The 15,347-nt window shown below is 44.7% G+C and overlaps 1 protein-coding gene across 5 annotated transcripts; it reads left to right on the plus strand.

The window, feature by feature from the left end:
* The first annotated feature begins 1,992 nt into the window (after window positions 1-1,992).
* On the plus strand, window positions 1,993-15,091 carry LOC110529556 (protein NDNF). Of its 5 annotated transcripts, none has more exons than XM_021611837.3 (4): window positions 1,993-2,534; window positions 5,717-5,927; window positions 7,022-7,146; window positions 13,045-15,091. In XM_021611837.3, exons 2-4 carry the CDS (start codon window positions 5,752-5,754, stop codon window positions 14,460-14,462), a joined length of 1,719 nt encoding a protein of 572 aa, XP_021467512.1. In that variant the 5' UTR covers window positions 1,993-2,534; window positions 5,717-5,751; the 3' UTR covers window positions 14,463-15,091. The 5 variants fall into 5 exon arrangements, with proteins under 5 accessions (XP_021467512.1, XP_021467562.1, XP_021467551.1 ...); XM_021611854.3 differs by lacking the exons at window positions 1,993-2,534; window positions 5,717-5,927; window positions 7,022-7,146 and adding exons at window positions 8,547-8,710; window positions 9,509-9,668; window positions 10,010-10,907; XM_021611887.3 differs by lacking the exons at window positions 1,993-2,534; window positions 5,717-5,927; window positions 7,022-7,146 and adding exons at window positions 8,529-8,710; window positions 9,509-9,668.
* Window positions 15,092-15,347: the final 256 nt, after the last annotated feature.

Genomic DNA, 15,347 nt, shown 5'->3' on the forward strand with positions numbered 1-15,347 from the left:
GTTGGATGTTGTATAGCTAGATCTTTCACATCCCCCAACCCAACCTTCTCCCCTCCCCGTTGTGATCTGATCTGAGATGGTGAGATAGTGTATGTCTCTGTCTTCCCCCTCCCTCACTCTCTTTCTCTCCCTTTCACTCTCCCTTTCTCTCTCTCTCTCTCTCTCTCTCTCTCTCTCTCTCTCTCTCTCTCTCTCTCTCTCTCTCTCTCTCTCTAGGGACCCTCTGCCAGCTCAGGAGCAGATGGGTGGCTGGTGATGATACGTTGTTAAAAATAAAGATTCCTGTTAACCCGTTGTCAGCTAGCAATCTCTCTCTCTTTCTCAATTCAATTAAAGGGCTTTATTGGCATGGGAAACACATGTTAACATTGCCAAATATCTCTATCTCAAACACTGGCCAGGCAACACTCCACAACACAGTCACTGCACTGTGTTGCTACATCCAGTCACTCTACAAACAGTCACCATGCTGTTTGTCCCGTACAACTGAGCCCCCAACCCTAAAAAAATTCAATTTAATACATGATCGTCATAAAGACGGTGCCTGCATTATGCATGACTTGTAAGCAGACATAAATAATGAATGAAAGTGGCAATTGTGCAGTTTCCTTCATGCAATTATTTAAATGAAATTTTCTCTCTTGGTTTTTGTCGCTCTCAGCGGACAGAGTTAGTCCAGTGACTGTTTGTTGATAAATTATTAAGGGCAATATAAGATAGGGAAAGCTGTGAGATCAAAAGAAATATCCAGGCCAGCTCTGATGTCGCAGACCCCACCAAAGAAAGAAAGAGAAAATGAGAGATGGAGAGAGGCTCTGCGTTTTGTGGGTGTCTGACCTGGTATACCTGTCATAGGCTAGCAGGCAAGCAGAGTTACCTTATAGATACAACGGCGACAGAGGTGGATTCTGGAACAGGAATACTTTCCTGACATTACTTTTGGATATGCTGATCCATTTCCCCCCACTAAACAGCAGCACTGAAATACATGTAATATACTGCTGTAAATGGGCTATAACCCCCAAAGGTCAATCAGAATCTAGCCTTCAAAGCATCAGCTATATCGTGCTCTGCCAGATTTTCAACTTTTAAAACTTCAGAGGGATTCTAAAGTGGGCCAGGGAGGGAGAAATAGGGGGAGAGCTGATAGCTTAGAAAGAGTTCAGCAGCGGTGAGGGGTCCTTCCTAAAAAAGGTGACAGATTTTGATACTGCGCCGATCATTAATATTCTCATTAATACATTTGCAGGAGGTATTGCTTTAAGCCCCCATATTGCAGAGGGCTCTGAGGTTATTATAATGACAGACAATACCCCCTCTGGGTGAACTGGCGCCATTCAGAGCTCCTCAATAGCCTTGCTGAAGTAGCTAAAGAATGGGTCAGAAAAGCCCTGGTGCGGGAAAAAAAAGAGGGGAGTAGCACACAATGCAAACGATATTGATTAAAGACCAGAGCAGAGAGTACCTACATGAGGCTCTCTATTGTGTGTCTTTGTGTGGCGATGAGAGGGAAGGCTGGGTGGGGTTGGAGAGCCACTGATATCAATGTGCTTCTTGCTCCTCTGAGAGCTGTACTTGTCCCCTACGTGGCTCCGTACCTCCTCACACCACACCACTCCAACCTAGTTCCCGGCTTTAGACATTGCTTGCCCCACTTCTATACTGTGTTGTGCTACTGTCACTGGCAGGTGTGGACACAGTGGTATTTCATTGACATGTCTTCTGTCTGTTAAGCCATTATTCTTGTGTTCATAGTCAATTAGAGGAACTCTTGGCACCAAATCAAAGGCCAGAACAAGATGTGATCTCAAGCTCCCAGTTCATAATCAAGACAGATCTTATCAGATCCTCCAGCGAATGGTTAATGTGGGCAAGTTTTGTATCATCACCCTCTCCCCATCCTCTGCCATTGCTCCTGACAACCCCCCCCCCCCCCTCTGCACACTCCCTTCACCACCACCCCCACTCTGCGACCTCACCATCCGTCCCCTCACTCTCACCCACTCACTCACTCAGTCACTCTCAGTCTGAACAGACACCCACACACACACACACACACACACACACATTAACACTACACACGTGTGTCTACCTCTGTTCGATTCTTGCTGCTCACTTACCAGTGAGCTCGGAACAGGACTGGAGAATAGGAGAGAAAAAGAGGAGAAGAGAGGAGAGGAGAGGAGAAGAGAGGAGAAGAGAGAGAAGAGAGATAAGCTTTACTCACGGACTGGCTGACATTCACATAGCCATCACAGATCTTCTAGGACACGTACAGAGCAAGGCTCCACGTGTGACTGAGTGGGACCTGCAGATACCCAATACTGTGCCTTGGGACCTGAATACACACATTGGGAGTTGTGCTGTGGTAGCCAGACACCTATTAAAGCAGGAGGCAAACCCCAAGGAAGGGAAGGGGGCGTCCAACAACAATCTGAGTGTTGACTCGAGCTCCTCCTCCCGTCCGTCTCTCATCCTCCTCTTGTCCATCTCTCCTCTCATCCTTCGTATTCTGCTCTGGAGTGCACTGTGAGGTAAGGACACGCATGTTGTCGTTGTCAAGTGCCTGTGTGTGCATCATCTTGAAATGTTCACATCGATAAACAAGCCTGGATGTTATTCAAACTTGTTTTCTACATCAGAGCCTTTTTTCTCTCAGTCTCAGGAGGTTGGAGAAAGCTATGTGGGGGTTTGGAGTACTTTGCATTTGTTGTCGGTGGGACAAATAGATGACGCAGATAGTGAAGCTTTTATGTCGTTCTTCTTGTTTTTATTTACATCATTTTCTACATAGCTTTCCTCTAAACCATTGTATGTTTGACTATGACTGCTTGCTTGTTAATCATTTGTCTAGCTCCCTGTCTGTCAGACTGCCTCGTTCTCTGTGTCTCTCTGTCAGCCTGTATCTCAGTCTGTTCCTCTAGTTCCCCATAAGAGTTGCTAAGTGTGAATGTGTAGTGGGAAGTGATAGCAGAAGGAAAGAGGACCTATGCAATGAAGATCCAGCAAGGGTGTGTGTGTGTGTGTGTGTGTGTGTGTGTGTGTGTGTGTGTGTGTGTGTGTGTGTGTGTGTGTGTGTGTGTGTGTGTGTGAGAGAGAGAGAGAGAGAGAGAGAGAGAGAGAGAGAGAGAGAGAGAGAGAGAGAGAGAGAGAGAGAGAGAGAGAAAGAAGGGGTGGTGGATGTGAGGGAGAGAGAGAGGGCTAACACACTCAGACACTAGCAATGGGGTAGAAAAACAGCCGTAAAATCTTATCAAGGTCCAGCTCCCCCTACCCTCCACCTCCCACCCCCTCGCCATATCATGCACCCCCCCACGCCATTTAATCTGTCCCTCCAACCCACTCACAGGAGGCAGATGGGACCCCTGAGTCTAGGACAGAAGGCATCTGACACCGTGTCCCTACTGATAACTTACAGTAGGACTGAGCACTCTGAAACTGACTCCAGGCCTGTGTGCACCGAGACACAGTGAAGGCTGATTAGAGATAGCAAAAATAAAGAAATTAGATAGGAGCGACTTACTGTAAGAGAGACAGAAATGAGAGATGGAGGAAGAAAGAGAGACATGATAATAAACTCAATGCCCCAATCCTGTGGCAGGAGAATGTCCGTGAGGACCGTGTGTGTAAAGCAGTGTATTTATAGAGAGCTTTGGTTAAGTTCACTATGCTCTCTCTCTCTCTCTCTCTCTCTCTCTCTCTCTCTCTCTCTCTCTCTCTCTCTCTCTCTCTCTCTCTCTCTCTCTCTCTCTCTCTCTCTCTCTCTCTCTCTCTCTCTCTCTCTCTCTCTCTCTCTCTCTCTCTCTCTCTCTCTCTCTCTCTCTCTCTCTCTCTCTCTCTCTCTCTCTCTCTCTCTCTCTCTCTCTCTCTCTCTCTCTCTCTCTCTCTCTCTCTCTCTCTCTCTCTCTCTCTCTCTCTCTCTCTCTCTCTCTCTCTCTCTCTCTCTCTCTCTCTCTCTCTCTCTCTCTCTCTGAGAAAAAGGTGCTGTATAGAACCTAAAAGGGTTCTTAGGCTTTCCTCATAGGAGAACCCTTTGAACAATCCTTTATCGTTCCAGGAAATACCCTTTTGGTTCCAAGTAGAACCATTTATCTGGAACCAAAAAGGGTTATCCTTTTGGCTGTAATTTGCTGAGGAGACGTATGCATATTTTATTAGCAGGCACATTTAGAGAAAAAACAAGTCTGAATGAGAGAGAAAGACACAGAGAGACAGAGAGAGAGAAGGGGTGTGTGAGAGAGAAGAGGACAGAGAGAGAAAAATAGAGAAGGGGACTGAGGGGGTGGGGTGGGGGGGGGGGGCAGAGGTCTGGTTTATAGTATGCATGTGGCACCAGTTATAAGCTCTTTAGACATGGAGCTGCAGTCAACACCACTTAGCTTAATTTGTGTGTCTTCTTCCATCACACTTTCTCTTATTTTCCTGTCACAGTCTCTCTCAATTTCTCATTCTCTATTACTCTGGACCCCATGTCCTTCCCCTCCTCTCATTCTCTATTACTCTGGGCCCATGTCCTTCCCCTCCTCTCATTCTCTATTACTCTGGGCCCATGTCCTTCCCCTCCTCTCATTCTCTATTACTCTAGACCCCATGTCGTTCCCGTTCTCTCATTCCCTATTACTCTGGACCCATGTCCTTCCCCTCCTCTCATTCTCTATTACTCTGGGCCCATGTCCTTCCCCTCCTCTCATTCTCTATTACTCTGGGCCCATGTCCTTCCCCTCCTCTCATTCTCTATTACTCTGGACCCCATGTCCTTCCCCTACTCTCATTCTCTATTGCTCTGGATCCCAGGTCCTTACACTCCTGTCATTTCTCTCATTAGTCTCTCTCGCTCTCACCCCCTCCCTCTCTCATTTATCTTTCTCCCCATCTCCCTCTCTCCCTGTAAAGCTTTATGGGTTGCTCACTCCTCTACTGAGATAATGAGATCCTCCGTACTTTGTAATGATGCAGCTGTTGTTGGTGTGGAACTTGGAGGTCCCAGGGCCTGATCAAGAATCTGCCTACTGCTTATGTACGATTGTCATCTGATCTGCAGGGCACAGCCTTGACGCTGACAAACACACGCCAACAAGAGGACGTTTTTGAAGACTGTGACTTTGAACGAATGCATTTTCTCTCTGGAGACAAGAGCCAAGACCTGTAATCATATCTACAAATCATCACAACAGCGAGAACAGGAAAGAAAAAAACATCCCAATCTGAAAACGGTTTCAAAGTTCTAGCAGCTTTGTCTGTTGTTGTCAAAATAATCTGTATTCCAATTGGATTATACTAAAGCACCTCCAGGTGTTGTTTACGTCAATCCAAAGTAAATTGGCTGCTTTTCTCCGATAATAAGGGATGTAAAAGACCATGAAAAAATACCCTATATTTAGAGAACAAACCCATTTGAACTACCTTACTATAAATAGAGATATACAGTAAATTCAAAGGAATCCACTTCTGAGTGATATTTGCAATCCACCTCACACTTTGAAAGTCATACAATGAGGGATTTTACACCACGTGTCAAGCTGCGCCATACAGATCCAGAGTATTATAGCAAGACAGTTTGCTTTCCTGCATGAATAATTCCGTGTGAACAGTGGAAATGTTACCTCACATTAATGAATCATCTGCTGCTAGACCTCTTTAGTACTTGATGAATGGTAGGAGCAGAACTATGTGATGGAACTGATGGATGCTTTTTACCTTTCCCCTGTTCTTTCAGTTCCTGGGGGACGGCATAGTGGTGTCTGAGTGTGAATGATGGCAGCGATGGCCTGGCATCTCTGCCTGGCCGTGTCTCTCCTCTGTGGCACCCCCTGGCCCCAAGGACACTCAGCTCTGGCTCCTGAGAACGAGGTGCCACTCCGCCCCACCGCCTGGCTGCCTGATGGAAAGGTCACCACCATACATCTGCCCAAAGGACGCACCCGGAGGTACAGCACAGAGACCCCATCAGGGGAGGTGGATAGTATTGCACACTAAATGTTTATGTTCCATGTCCTGGACATAGATTGAAATACTTAAGAGAGGCCTCTGTTTAATATCCTTTCTTTGTCCAACTTTATACTGTCACTACAAAGGGCTATAATTACAAGGTACCTACATGGTGATTTCCTGTGTAATTCTTCTTGGGTTTGAGCAACAACAATGATAGCCTTAATCTTAATAGCCATTCCTTTAGTTGTTGGAAAGGCAGTGGTTCAGTGCTGTGGCCCCATGGACAGGAAGAGCAGCCCACTTGGCCCAGGCTCTGCTGATCAGTGCCAGTTGTAGAGCTCTAACACTGGGAGCTGTAAATTGGAATCTGGGCATCCGTGTGAGCTGCAGTCTGTCCATTGATGCATTTGTGCATGATGAAACAACATTTTTAGAAAATGAGAAAAAAAATCTGCTAATGATGATTCTAATGAATCAATCAATTAATCCAAGTATTACCCTTCACAACTTTAGCATGGCACAGCTGTTGAGAAACAGCAGCACAGTAGCAGTTGATCCAGAACATACATGTAAAAGAAGGACGATACTTTTCAAAGGGCAGAGTAAATATTCTGGTGGCTGTGATAACATAGAGGTCAATTACGTTACGTCTCGATATTGAATGACTCACCTTGATGAGTGATGCTGGTGACAGTACAAAGACGATCAAATAATGATGTCAGAATCAGCCGGTGGTCAGTAGGTGAGTTTGAATCTAATTCTATTGTGACGATGAACAATAAGCTTGTAGAAGGAGACTATAATGTCTAAGCACAGAGATGTGGTGGGTCTAATGTAGAGATGTGAGCAAAGAGATCTCTTTCTGTACAGCGCAGGTCCATGGAAGTTCATCACGGATTGTTAGTTGACCTCTCCTTGTTAACTTTATGGGTTTATCAGTGTATGGAGAAAAAAGCTGATAGACATTTTGTACATGTTTTAAATGCCTTGGTGGCTACATGTTACAGTACCTTTCTAAGTGTGGGACAAAAAAGGCATGAAAACGTTTGAAGTGGAATCCCTTTTTTGTGTGGTACCTATCTTCGTGCAGGCTGTACTTCACACTGAAGAAGAAGGTTGCGATGATGTCTGTGACCGTCAGTCCCTGTGACCTCCCCGTCGAGTGGACCCTTGAAGCCCGAACCCTGAAGGACAAACCGCCTAAGAGTCTGCACTGTGAGTGTGAAACACTGATAGACAATAAAAGCAATTACACACAACACCCTCTCACATGTAATTTATATTCATATCAATTCGGTTTCATTACACCACAATCCAATTCAAACTGGAGACATTTATTTTTGACATAGTGGCCATTAAAATACTAACCCTGGTCATAAATGTCTACAAGATAGGAGAGACTTAATCAATCAATTGGTCTTGTTCTCTCTTTCCACATCTTTGTTTTCCTCTCTCTCGCTCTCTTACTCACACACACAGTACTGAGCCCAGGATACTGAATAAAACCAGTTTAGTATATCACTGGACAATCTTTCCAAGCATTTTACCTTTTGCTTTCTTTAATTTCAAAGCAAGAAGGACAGTAATATATCTAAATGTCACACTTTTTTCCTGAATGTAAGAGAGATTAGACTGAAGTATTGCCAGTACTTGAGAATAAGAGAGTTAAAACATTTGCCATTTCAAATAAGACATATACTGAGTGCGAAATAGATAGGTTTGTACAGAACGGCATGCAAGTTCTACCCTGTACAGTATAAACTGAAATTCAGCTTAAATAAGACCTTTAGCATTCCATTGAAAATGTATCATATTCACGCCCAAGATCAGACTCTGCAGTTTTTATTTGTGATGCTATGGGCTAAGTGAAACCCAAAATAGAGCATATCTGGTGAAAACCTCTTCAAGAGTTGCAAAGATATAACTTGAGTGACAAAATAAAGAAGAGATAAATCTAAGCTACATAACTACATTAATTTAAATGTTATATTAATCTATAGTTGTGCATCAACAAAAAAAAATGGTACATCGATTAAACACAAAAGTTGCCTATTTAGGCCAGCAATGAACATCCTCCATGACCCTCACCAGCCTGCTTAGTTAAAATCAGTGGGTATTCTAGATGGACAGACAGCTTTATGAAGTTAATAGCGACACATACACTGAGTGTACAAAACATGAGTATTTTTCTGAGGGCAAAGGAGGGTGTAACTCAATACTATGAAGCCGTTCCTAATGTTTTGTACACTCAGTGTAAATCATTCAGTGTGGCTTCCCAACCTATGCCTAAATTATTCAGTTTGATTGTGTAACATTTGGTACCCTTTACTTTCAGTAATAAAGAGTAACTGCCCCTAAAACCCAGGAATCCCTTTGAAAACAGTATGTGTGGCATTGATGTCAGAAACATTTATTCTATTGTTGAAATTGACTAAAAAGTGTACATTGGATACATTTGGTAATAAAGTCAGTATCGTCTAAAACGGAGTGAAACCTCCGTACTTCACAGCGAGTAAATGACGGTTGGGTTTGGATTACAATGTCAACATATCATGCCCCCTTTTTCCAAGCTCCACGTGCACATCGCCCCTCCGCCCACGTCACTTCCCTTCCTTGAATGTGGCTTCATTATTTCATCGCCCTCAACGCGTTCAAAGGATCACTGCGTGAAAAGCTCAATACGGATTGCACAGCCAACAACTATGTTTTTTGCATGCCCTGCGGATGGAACCTATCACGCGGAATAGGTGGTTGGAGTTTATTGCGGTCTCCAGTGGTGGTGAGTATACCGGTAGCTAGACCATAGACTGCTGGTGATGTATATTTTGATCATCATTATCACTGTGATCGCTAGCATAGCTGACTTTAGCTAACTAGTTAGGTACCAAGCTAACGTTAGCCTACCGCAGTACAACTCGGATTTGGCTTGGAAACATAATAACATTTCAAAAGAAGGCAAATAATTAGTAGCAACACCTTTTGTCATGATTCTGATGTCACCAGATAGCCAGCCAACTAAGATTGAGGAAACCACCATATTTTAGCTAGCTAACGTTAGCATTGCTAGCTATCTTTGACGAACTTTTCTAGTAACAGTAATGACAACATTGGCATCGCTCTAAAGTCAATTTGATGACATCATAATATGGCAAAGTTGTTTCCTAATAATTATTTGCGTACTTTAACAATGTCGTCATATTTCCATGCAGCTCTAAATTAGTGTAATTTAGACGAAACTGTCACATTAGCCCCAGAGACGAGATGCAACCCATGTAGGGCACAAATAGGTACTGAATGCAGCTAGTTATGGTGGTACTAGCTAACTCATGTCTGACAACAACAGTGTAGTGACTAGCAGCAACAAACTCAAACCAACCCAGGGCCATAGCAAAATATGTCATATAGTTGGTTGCATAGGGTAACGGCGTAACTGCCCTGAATCTGATCCAATCTGGAGCCAGTCAGTTTTACATCTGTAAAACAGAATTACGATCCAAATGAAATTACTTACGTTATTTTTTGAGCTCTGTTTATAATTGAGGGATGATGATAATCCTTGACCCTGTTTTTCTGTTAGATAAAGTGCACAGTTGGGTGCCAGACTGATCCCCTGGTCATGAATGGACCTACCAAAAGGAGCAAAGGATGGTATCATAACATGCCCAGCAATGTGATTGCAGTGGTGTAGAGACCTCCAAAAATAATTTAGTTCACCTGTTATTTTCACAGCTTCTAAGGTAAGACCTCAGAATAAAAGTTGTCATGTGACACAATTACTCTTGTGACACCTCTGTTGCCATTCTCCCTCAACGATGAAAAGGACACGCCATCATGAGGCCTCTGATAGTGGCCCGTGTTACTGCACTGATGACACAGTCGGCTTCATCAACAACGACAGGGAATGTGTGTTATGTGAAAAGTTGTATTAAAAAATACATGGCTGTAGGCTAATTCCCCAGCCAAGCAAATACAATTAGTAGATACATTTTGGTTAAGTGCATTAGCAAAAAGCTTTGTCCTTTCTGTAGAACAAAATGCAATTTACTACTTGGCTGTCTATTATATCACCCTGTCACAGGCCCTCCCTGTCAACACAACCTCATAAGATTGCCTGCTACAGTTGTTCGAGAGCTGTCCAGTTTACAGCCAAACATGCAGCATAGAGAAGACCAACAAGGGGGCCCTCATCAGCATCATGCAGACATGCCCTGGTGTAACAGTATAACTTTAGACCGTCCCCTCGCCCATACCCGGGCGCGAACCAGGGACCCTCTGCACACATCAACAACAGTCACCCACGAAGCATCGTTACCCATCGCTCCACAAAAGCCGCGGCCCTTGCAGAGCAAGGGGAACCACTACTTCAAGGTCTCAGAGCAAGTGACGTCACCGATTGAAACGCTATTTAGCGCGTACCACCGCTAACTAGCTAGCCGTTTCACATCCGTTACACTGGCTGTGAGCATTCCTATGAATGGAACAGTCAATCACATGTTGGCAAGTATCTGGTTAGCAACCTTCACCTATCGGCGGCAACTGCTTTCACAGGGTCATCTTCTGTACAAATACAGAAGGTAACCTATTTCATGATACATTTGATAACCCAAATGTTGAAACATAATTTATGTAAACTGAAATTATTTGTTGCTTATTTTCTAATTCTTAGATGCATGTAGTGTCCAGGGTATAACCTAGCCTGGTGGATCCAGCCTGATCGCTGTGTTCATCATTCTACTTCACTTCACATTTTAGGATATCTGAAGTGAAATAGAAAGGTGAACGCAGTGATCAGGTTGGTTCCACCAGGCTAGTCATACCCACCATTGATATTGTAATCGTGTGTGACCAACCAGTATCTTTGATAAGGGGCCAGGAGCTGATCTATGCTGCTATGCCCATCAATGGGGCTCTGGCAAAGACCTCGCCTCACCTCTTGCCTGCTCACCAACGGTCGTCGATGGCAAGACCAGACTCACGTAGGTTTAGTCTGACCTGTTCAAAGTTCTACATAAAACCTGTTTGTGTGTCGGATGTGAACTATGTGTTCACAGAAACATGTATGGAGCCAGCACATGTAGACTTGCAAGATTATGTGATGAAGTCCAGACTGACAGACAGGCTTGATACTGATGTTTTTGAATGGAGACCTGGCACTCGGCATTAAAATGTAACTAGACACAACTTATTTGTATTGTCTTTTTTGTTTGTTATTGAATGCTTTCAGTCAATATGGGGAGAGACAAAACCTTGTGTATTCTGCACTGTGATCAGGGAACTCCTGTTATATACAGTATAACACACAGAAAGGTATGACCATACTTGACATGTTTGCCAAGGTAGCCCCATTACCACCAGACAAAATACCAATAGGCACAGTATCTGTATCACCTGGGAATGACAATGAAAGGTGTACATTGTTATGTTAGCTGAACACTGCTTTTATGGCAGTGGTATTAAAACGTTTTCAGCGGGGACACCCACTGCCGACCCCAAATCTAATGACGACCTTAAAAATCTGTAAAATTAGATTTTCACCACAACAAATAAAATTGAGAACAGTTGTATACATTTACTCAATTGTATTTTTCAAATGATCTTCCTCGGTAAGGTTTGTATATTGTCCCATGCAATAATCTGTACTCTGAATGTTTTATTTATTATGTGATGGGTTGTTTATTCTACATGGGCCTGTTACTACTTTTGAAAATGATCAAAACTCTTAGTTTAGAATATCTACATAAATTCAGCAATTGCATTCTTCCCATGTCACTCTGTAGGATACTGACCTATTCAAAACTTCCTCCGGCATCTGACCATCTGCCTGTAGTTATTGAGCTCAACCTGCAGGAGGTTTGTTGTGATTGAGTTTGGGGGAAACGGCTGCGGGCAAGGTTCTGTCAGATGAGTGTCTTGGTGGTGGAAAGGATACACCACATCAAACGACACCTCCAAGCCAACTCATGTTTGGCTTCGATCATGGCCGTCAATCCCATTTATTTATAAAGCCCTTATATCAGCAGTTGTCTCAAAGTGCTTATACAGAAACCCAGCCTAAAAACACAAAGAGCAAGCAATGCAGATGTAGAAGCACAGTGGTTAAGAAAACCTCCCAAGAAAGGCAGGAACTTACAAATAAATTTAGAGGAACCAGGCTCTGAGGGATGGACAGTCCTCTTCTGGCTGTGCCGGGTGGAGATTATAAGAGTACATGGCAATTAATGCCAGATCGTTCTTCAAGATGTTCAAACGTTCATCGATGACCAGCAGGGTCAAATACTAATCCCGGTGGTTATAGAGGGTGCAACAGGTCAGCACCTCAGGAGGAAATGTCAGTTGGCTTTTCATAGCTGAGCATTCAGAGGTCGAGACAGCAGGTGCGGTAGATTGGGTGGGGGGGGTCAAAACAGCAGGTCTGGGACAAGGCAGTGTGTCCGGTGAGAGAGATGGGAGAATTAGAGGGAGCATACCTAAGATCACACAAGACACCAGATAAGACAGGATAATTACACCAGATAGGACAGACTGACCCTTGCCCCCCAGCACATAGACTACTGTAGCATTGATACTGGAGACTGCGAGGGGGGGGGTCGGGGGGAAACTGGCCCCTTCAGACAGGGCCAACCAGGCAGGATACAACCCCAACCACTTTGCCAAAGCACAGCCCACACCAAAGTGATATCACTAACTTAGTACCCTGAGAAAAGGCGGAATAAAGACCACAAAGTTCTTCCCCACCGCACAGGCCAAAGGGGACGCAAAACCGGATAGAATGATCACATCAGTGACTCAATGCCACCAGCATTTCTTGAGGCGCAAGCCAAAAAACTCGGCCAACTCAGCAGGTGCAGTTCCCCTTTATGTCAGGAGAAACTATAAATGCTTATGGTGAAAAGGGGTTCATATGAATAAGGTAAACTCTTTTTAGCACTTAATTGATTATAGTTGAGTATTGTATGAATTAAAAGTAATCAAGATGAATATAGAACTGTATTACTATCTTCAATGACTGTGAGAGCACGTTCTGTCTAGTTAGTGTAAGTCTGTGTGTGGCACTGTGTGCATGTAGGAGGCAGAATATTCATGACCTGTGGCTTAACAGTGTTTTCTGCACAGGGAGTACCAAGAAGAGTATGCCAGAGGTGTGGTGGAGAGGACCTGGAACTGAAGCCAAGATACACACCTACACTGGCAACGCCATGAACACCTACACAGGTCCTTCGTACGCCCCAGCATCTATCTACATCCTCAGGCTGCGGTCCAAGGACCAGGACACCAGGGCTACTGTGTACCTCCATGAGGGCTCTGGGACCTCCTGGGCCTTCCCACAGCTTCCCTCTGACTCCCGTGTCCACACCCTGGGTGTAGGAATGACCAGTGTCACCCTCAGCTGGGCCCCCAGTGCCCCCCTCAAAAGGCTGCACACCCAACGCAGCTATGACTACTGTGTCCTCGTCAATCGCAAACACAACTACCGCAACCTTTGTGCCGCCCAGGAGGGCATCAGGAAGGAGCGGGAGAAAGACAAGAAAAGGGAGAAGGACAAACAGAGGAAAGTAACTGTGTGGCCGATTCTCAAAGACTGGTGGTGGCAGCAGTGGGATGCTGACACTGAGCTCCAGTCACCCGCTGCGCTCCGTGACGACTATGGTCATCTTCAATGTGTTTGTAAGGGAACAGAGAGTGTGTGCACGGTCTCTGAGCTCGTCCCTGACACGCAATACTACTTTGACGTTTTTTTGATTGACAGGCTAAATGGAACCAGTGCCGCATATACTGGAACATTCGCTCAAACACACGAGGAGGCCCGACCAGCTATCACACCACTTAGGGAAGGGGAGCTCCGGTGGGTGACCTTCCAGGATGGAGGCTCAACCTCTGGGGAATTCTTTAGCTTCCGCCCCCGGGGCTGGCAACAGAGTGGCCTGCTCACTCTACAGAGCTGCGAAAGCAGTGAGAAGATCAACATCACTGTTTCCAGCAAGGGCAAAGAGCTCAGCTCCCAGGCTGTGGGAGAAAACCTTGCTCAGATCTGGCTCCAGGGCAGCCCTTCCTACCTCATCCACTTGGAGAAAGAGGGAACGGCGGCTCCCAGACAAGCTGCTCCAGGAGTGCTGAAGGCCTCTGTTAAGATGCAGGCGTCCTCCACTTACCATCGTCAAGGGATACCTTCGCTCCCCTCCACTCTGCAGATAAAGTCTTTCAACAGGCTCAGGAGCTGTGAATCTGTCACCCTGGCCTGGATGGGCACAGAGGAGAGGAGCCTTTACTGCGTGTACCGCCAGAGGCTGGGTAAGGGGGGAGGTAAGAAGGGAGGCACGGCACCCTGCCTGGGGCCTGAGTCACGGTCGGACACTGAGAGGGTCCTGTGTAAATACTTCCAGGAGCTCAACCCTCGACGGGCTGTCACGACTGCCGTGATCGGAGGCCTGGAGCCTGGGGTGGCCTACATATTTGATGTCTATCTAATGAGACGCTGGGGGATCCCCATAAAGTACAGCAGCAAGACAGTAAGAACCAGGAAGGAGTGCTGAGCTGCTGCCCACTCCTAGTCTCAGTCTGCAGCAGCATTGGACTTAACAAAGAGGTGATTTACAAAGACTTACCGTGAAAAAGTCATTCTACTACGAGGGAGACTGTTAAGAAATGTGGTACACCCAGTGAAGAGTGGTCACATTTGAACACTGGTACTCATGGATTGGGTAGGAGTAGCAGAGGGGCGACTGCACACCAGCAAAATTCATTCCATTTCAGTAACCTGTGCTTTTTGTCTTTTTGTTTATAGTTGTTGATGATGTGCCAGTTGTCCAGGTACTAATTGTGTGACTGAGTACAAAGGAGGATCTAAGTTTTTGATTAATACAAATTTTCATTGAAGACTGTGCCAAAAGATATGCAACAGAAGCAGATAGAGATTTGATTATACTTTGCAATGGGGAGAGGGCAAGAACCTACAGTATATATTTAGTGCTGCATTGTTTTGTTTCAATATTCTACAGGCTTAAAACACAGATAGGGTAATCTATTGATGCTTAGCGCAAAGTTAATGTGTATCTTGTGTTCTGCTTTCGCATGAAGTAGATAAAATTTGTTAGCGACTAGCTTCATTGTCGTTGATTTATTATTGTGCTATACATCAATAAACACACATTAGGTATCTGTATCCTGGTATCAACATTCATCACTATCTTCTTTTGGTTGACTTGTCTCTGCTTAGTTAGTTGAGAAAACAAATTGAGATCAACACACCCCTACCCTATACTAACTTGCATTTATTTATCTCTAGGCTGCTTGGATGATTACTACAAAACTAAAGAGTAAGACTAAAGATCATAAAAAAATATCTCAAATCTAAAGAACATGATTTAAAATACTTTCGATGACAATATTATTGATATAGAGGCAATAATGATTGAGAG

Source organism: Oncorhynchus mykiss, chromosome 1, assembly GCF_057628025.1.
Source record: "Oncorhynchus mykiss isolate SJ-2025 chromosome 1, ASM5762802v1, whole genome shotgun sequence".
NCBI classification, from domain to species: Eukaryota; Metazoa; Chordata; class Actinopteri; order Salmoniformes; family Salmonidae; genus Oncorhynchus; species Oncorhynchus mykiss.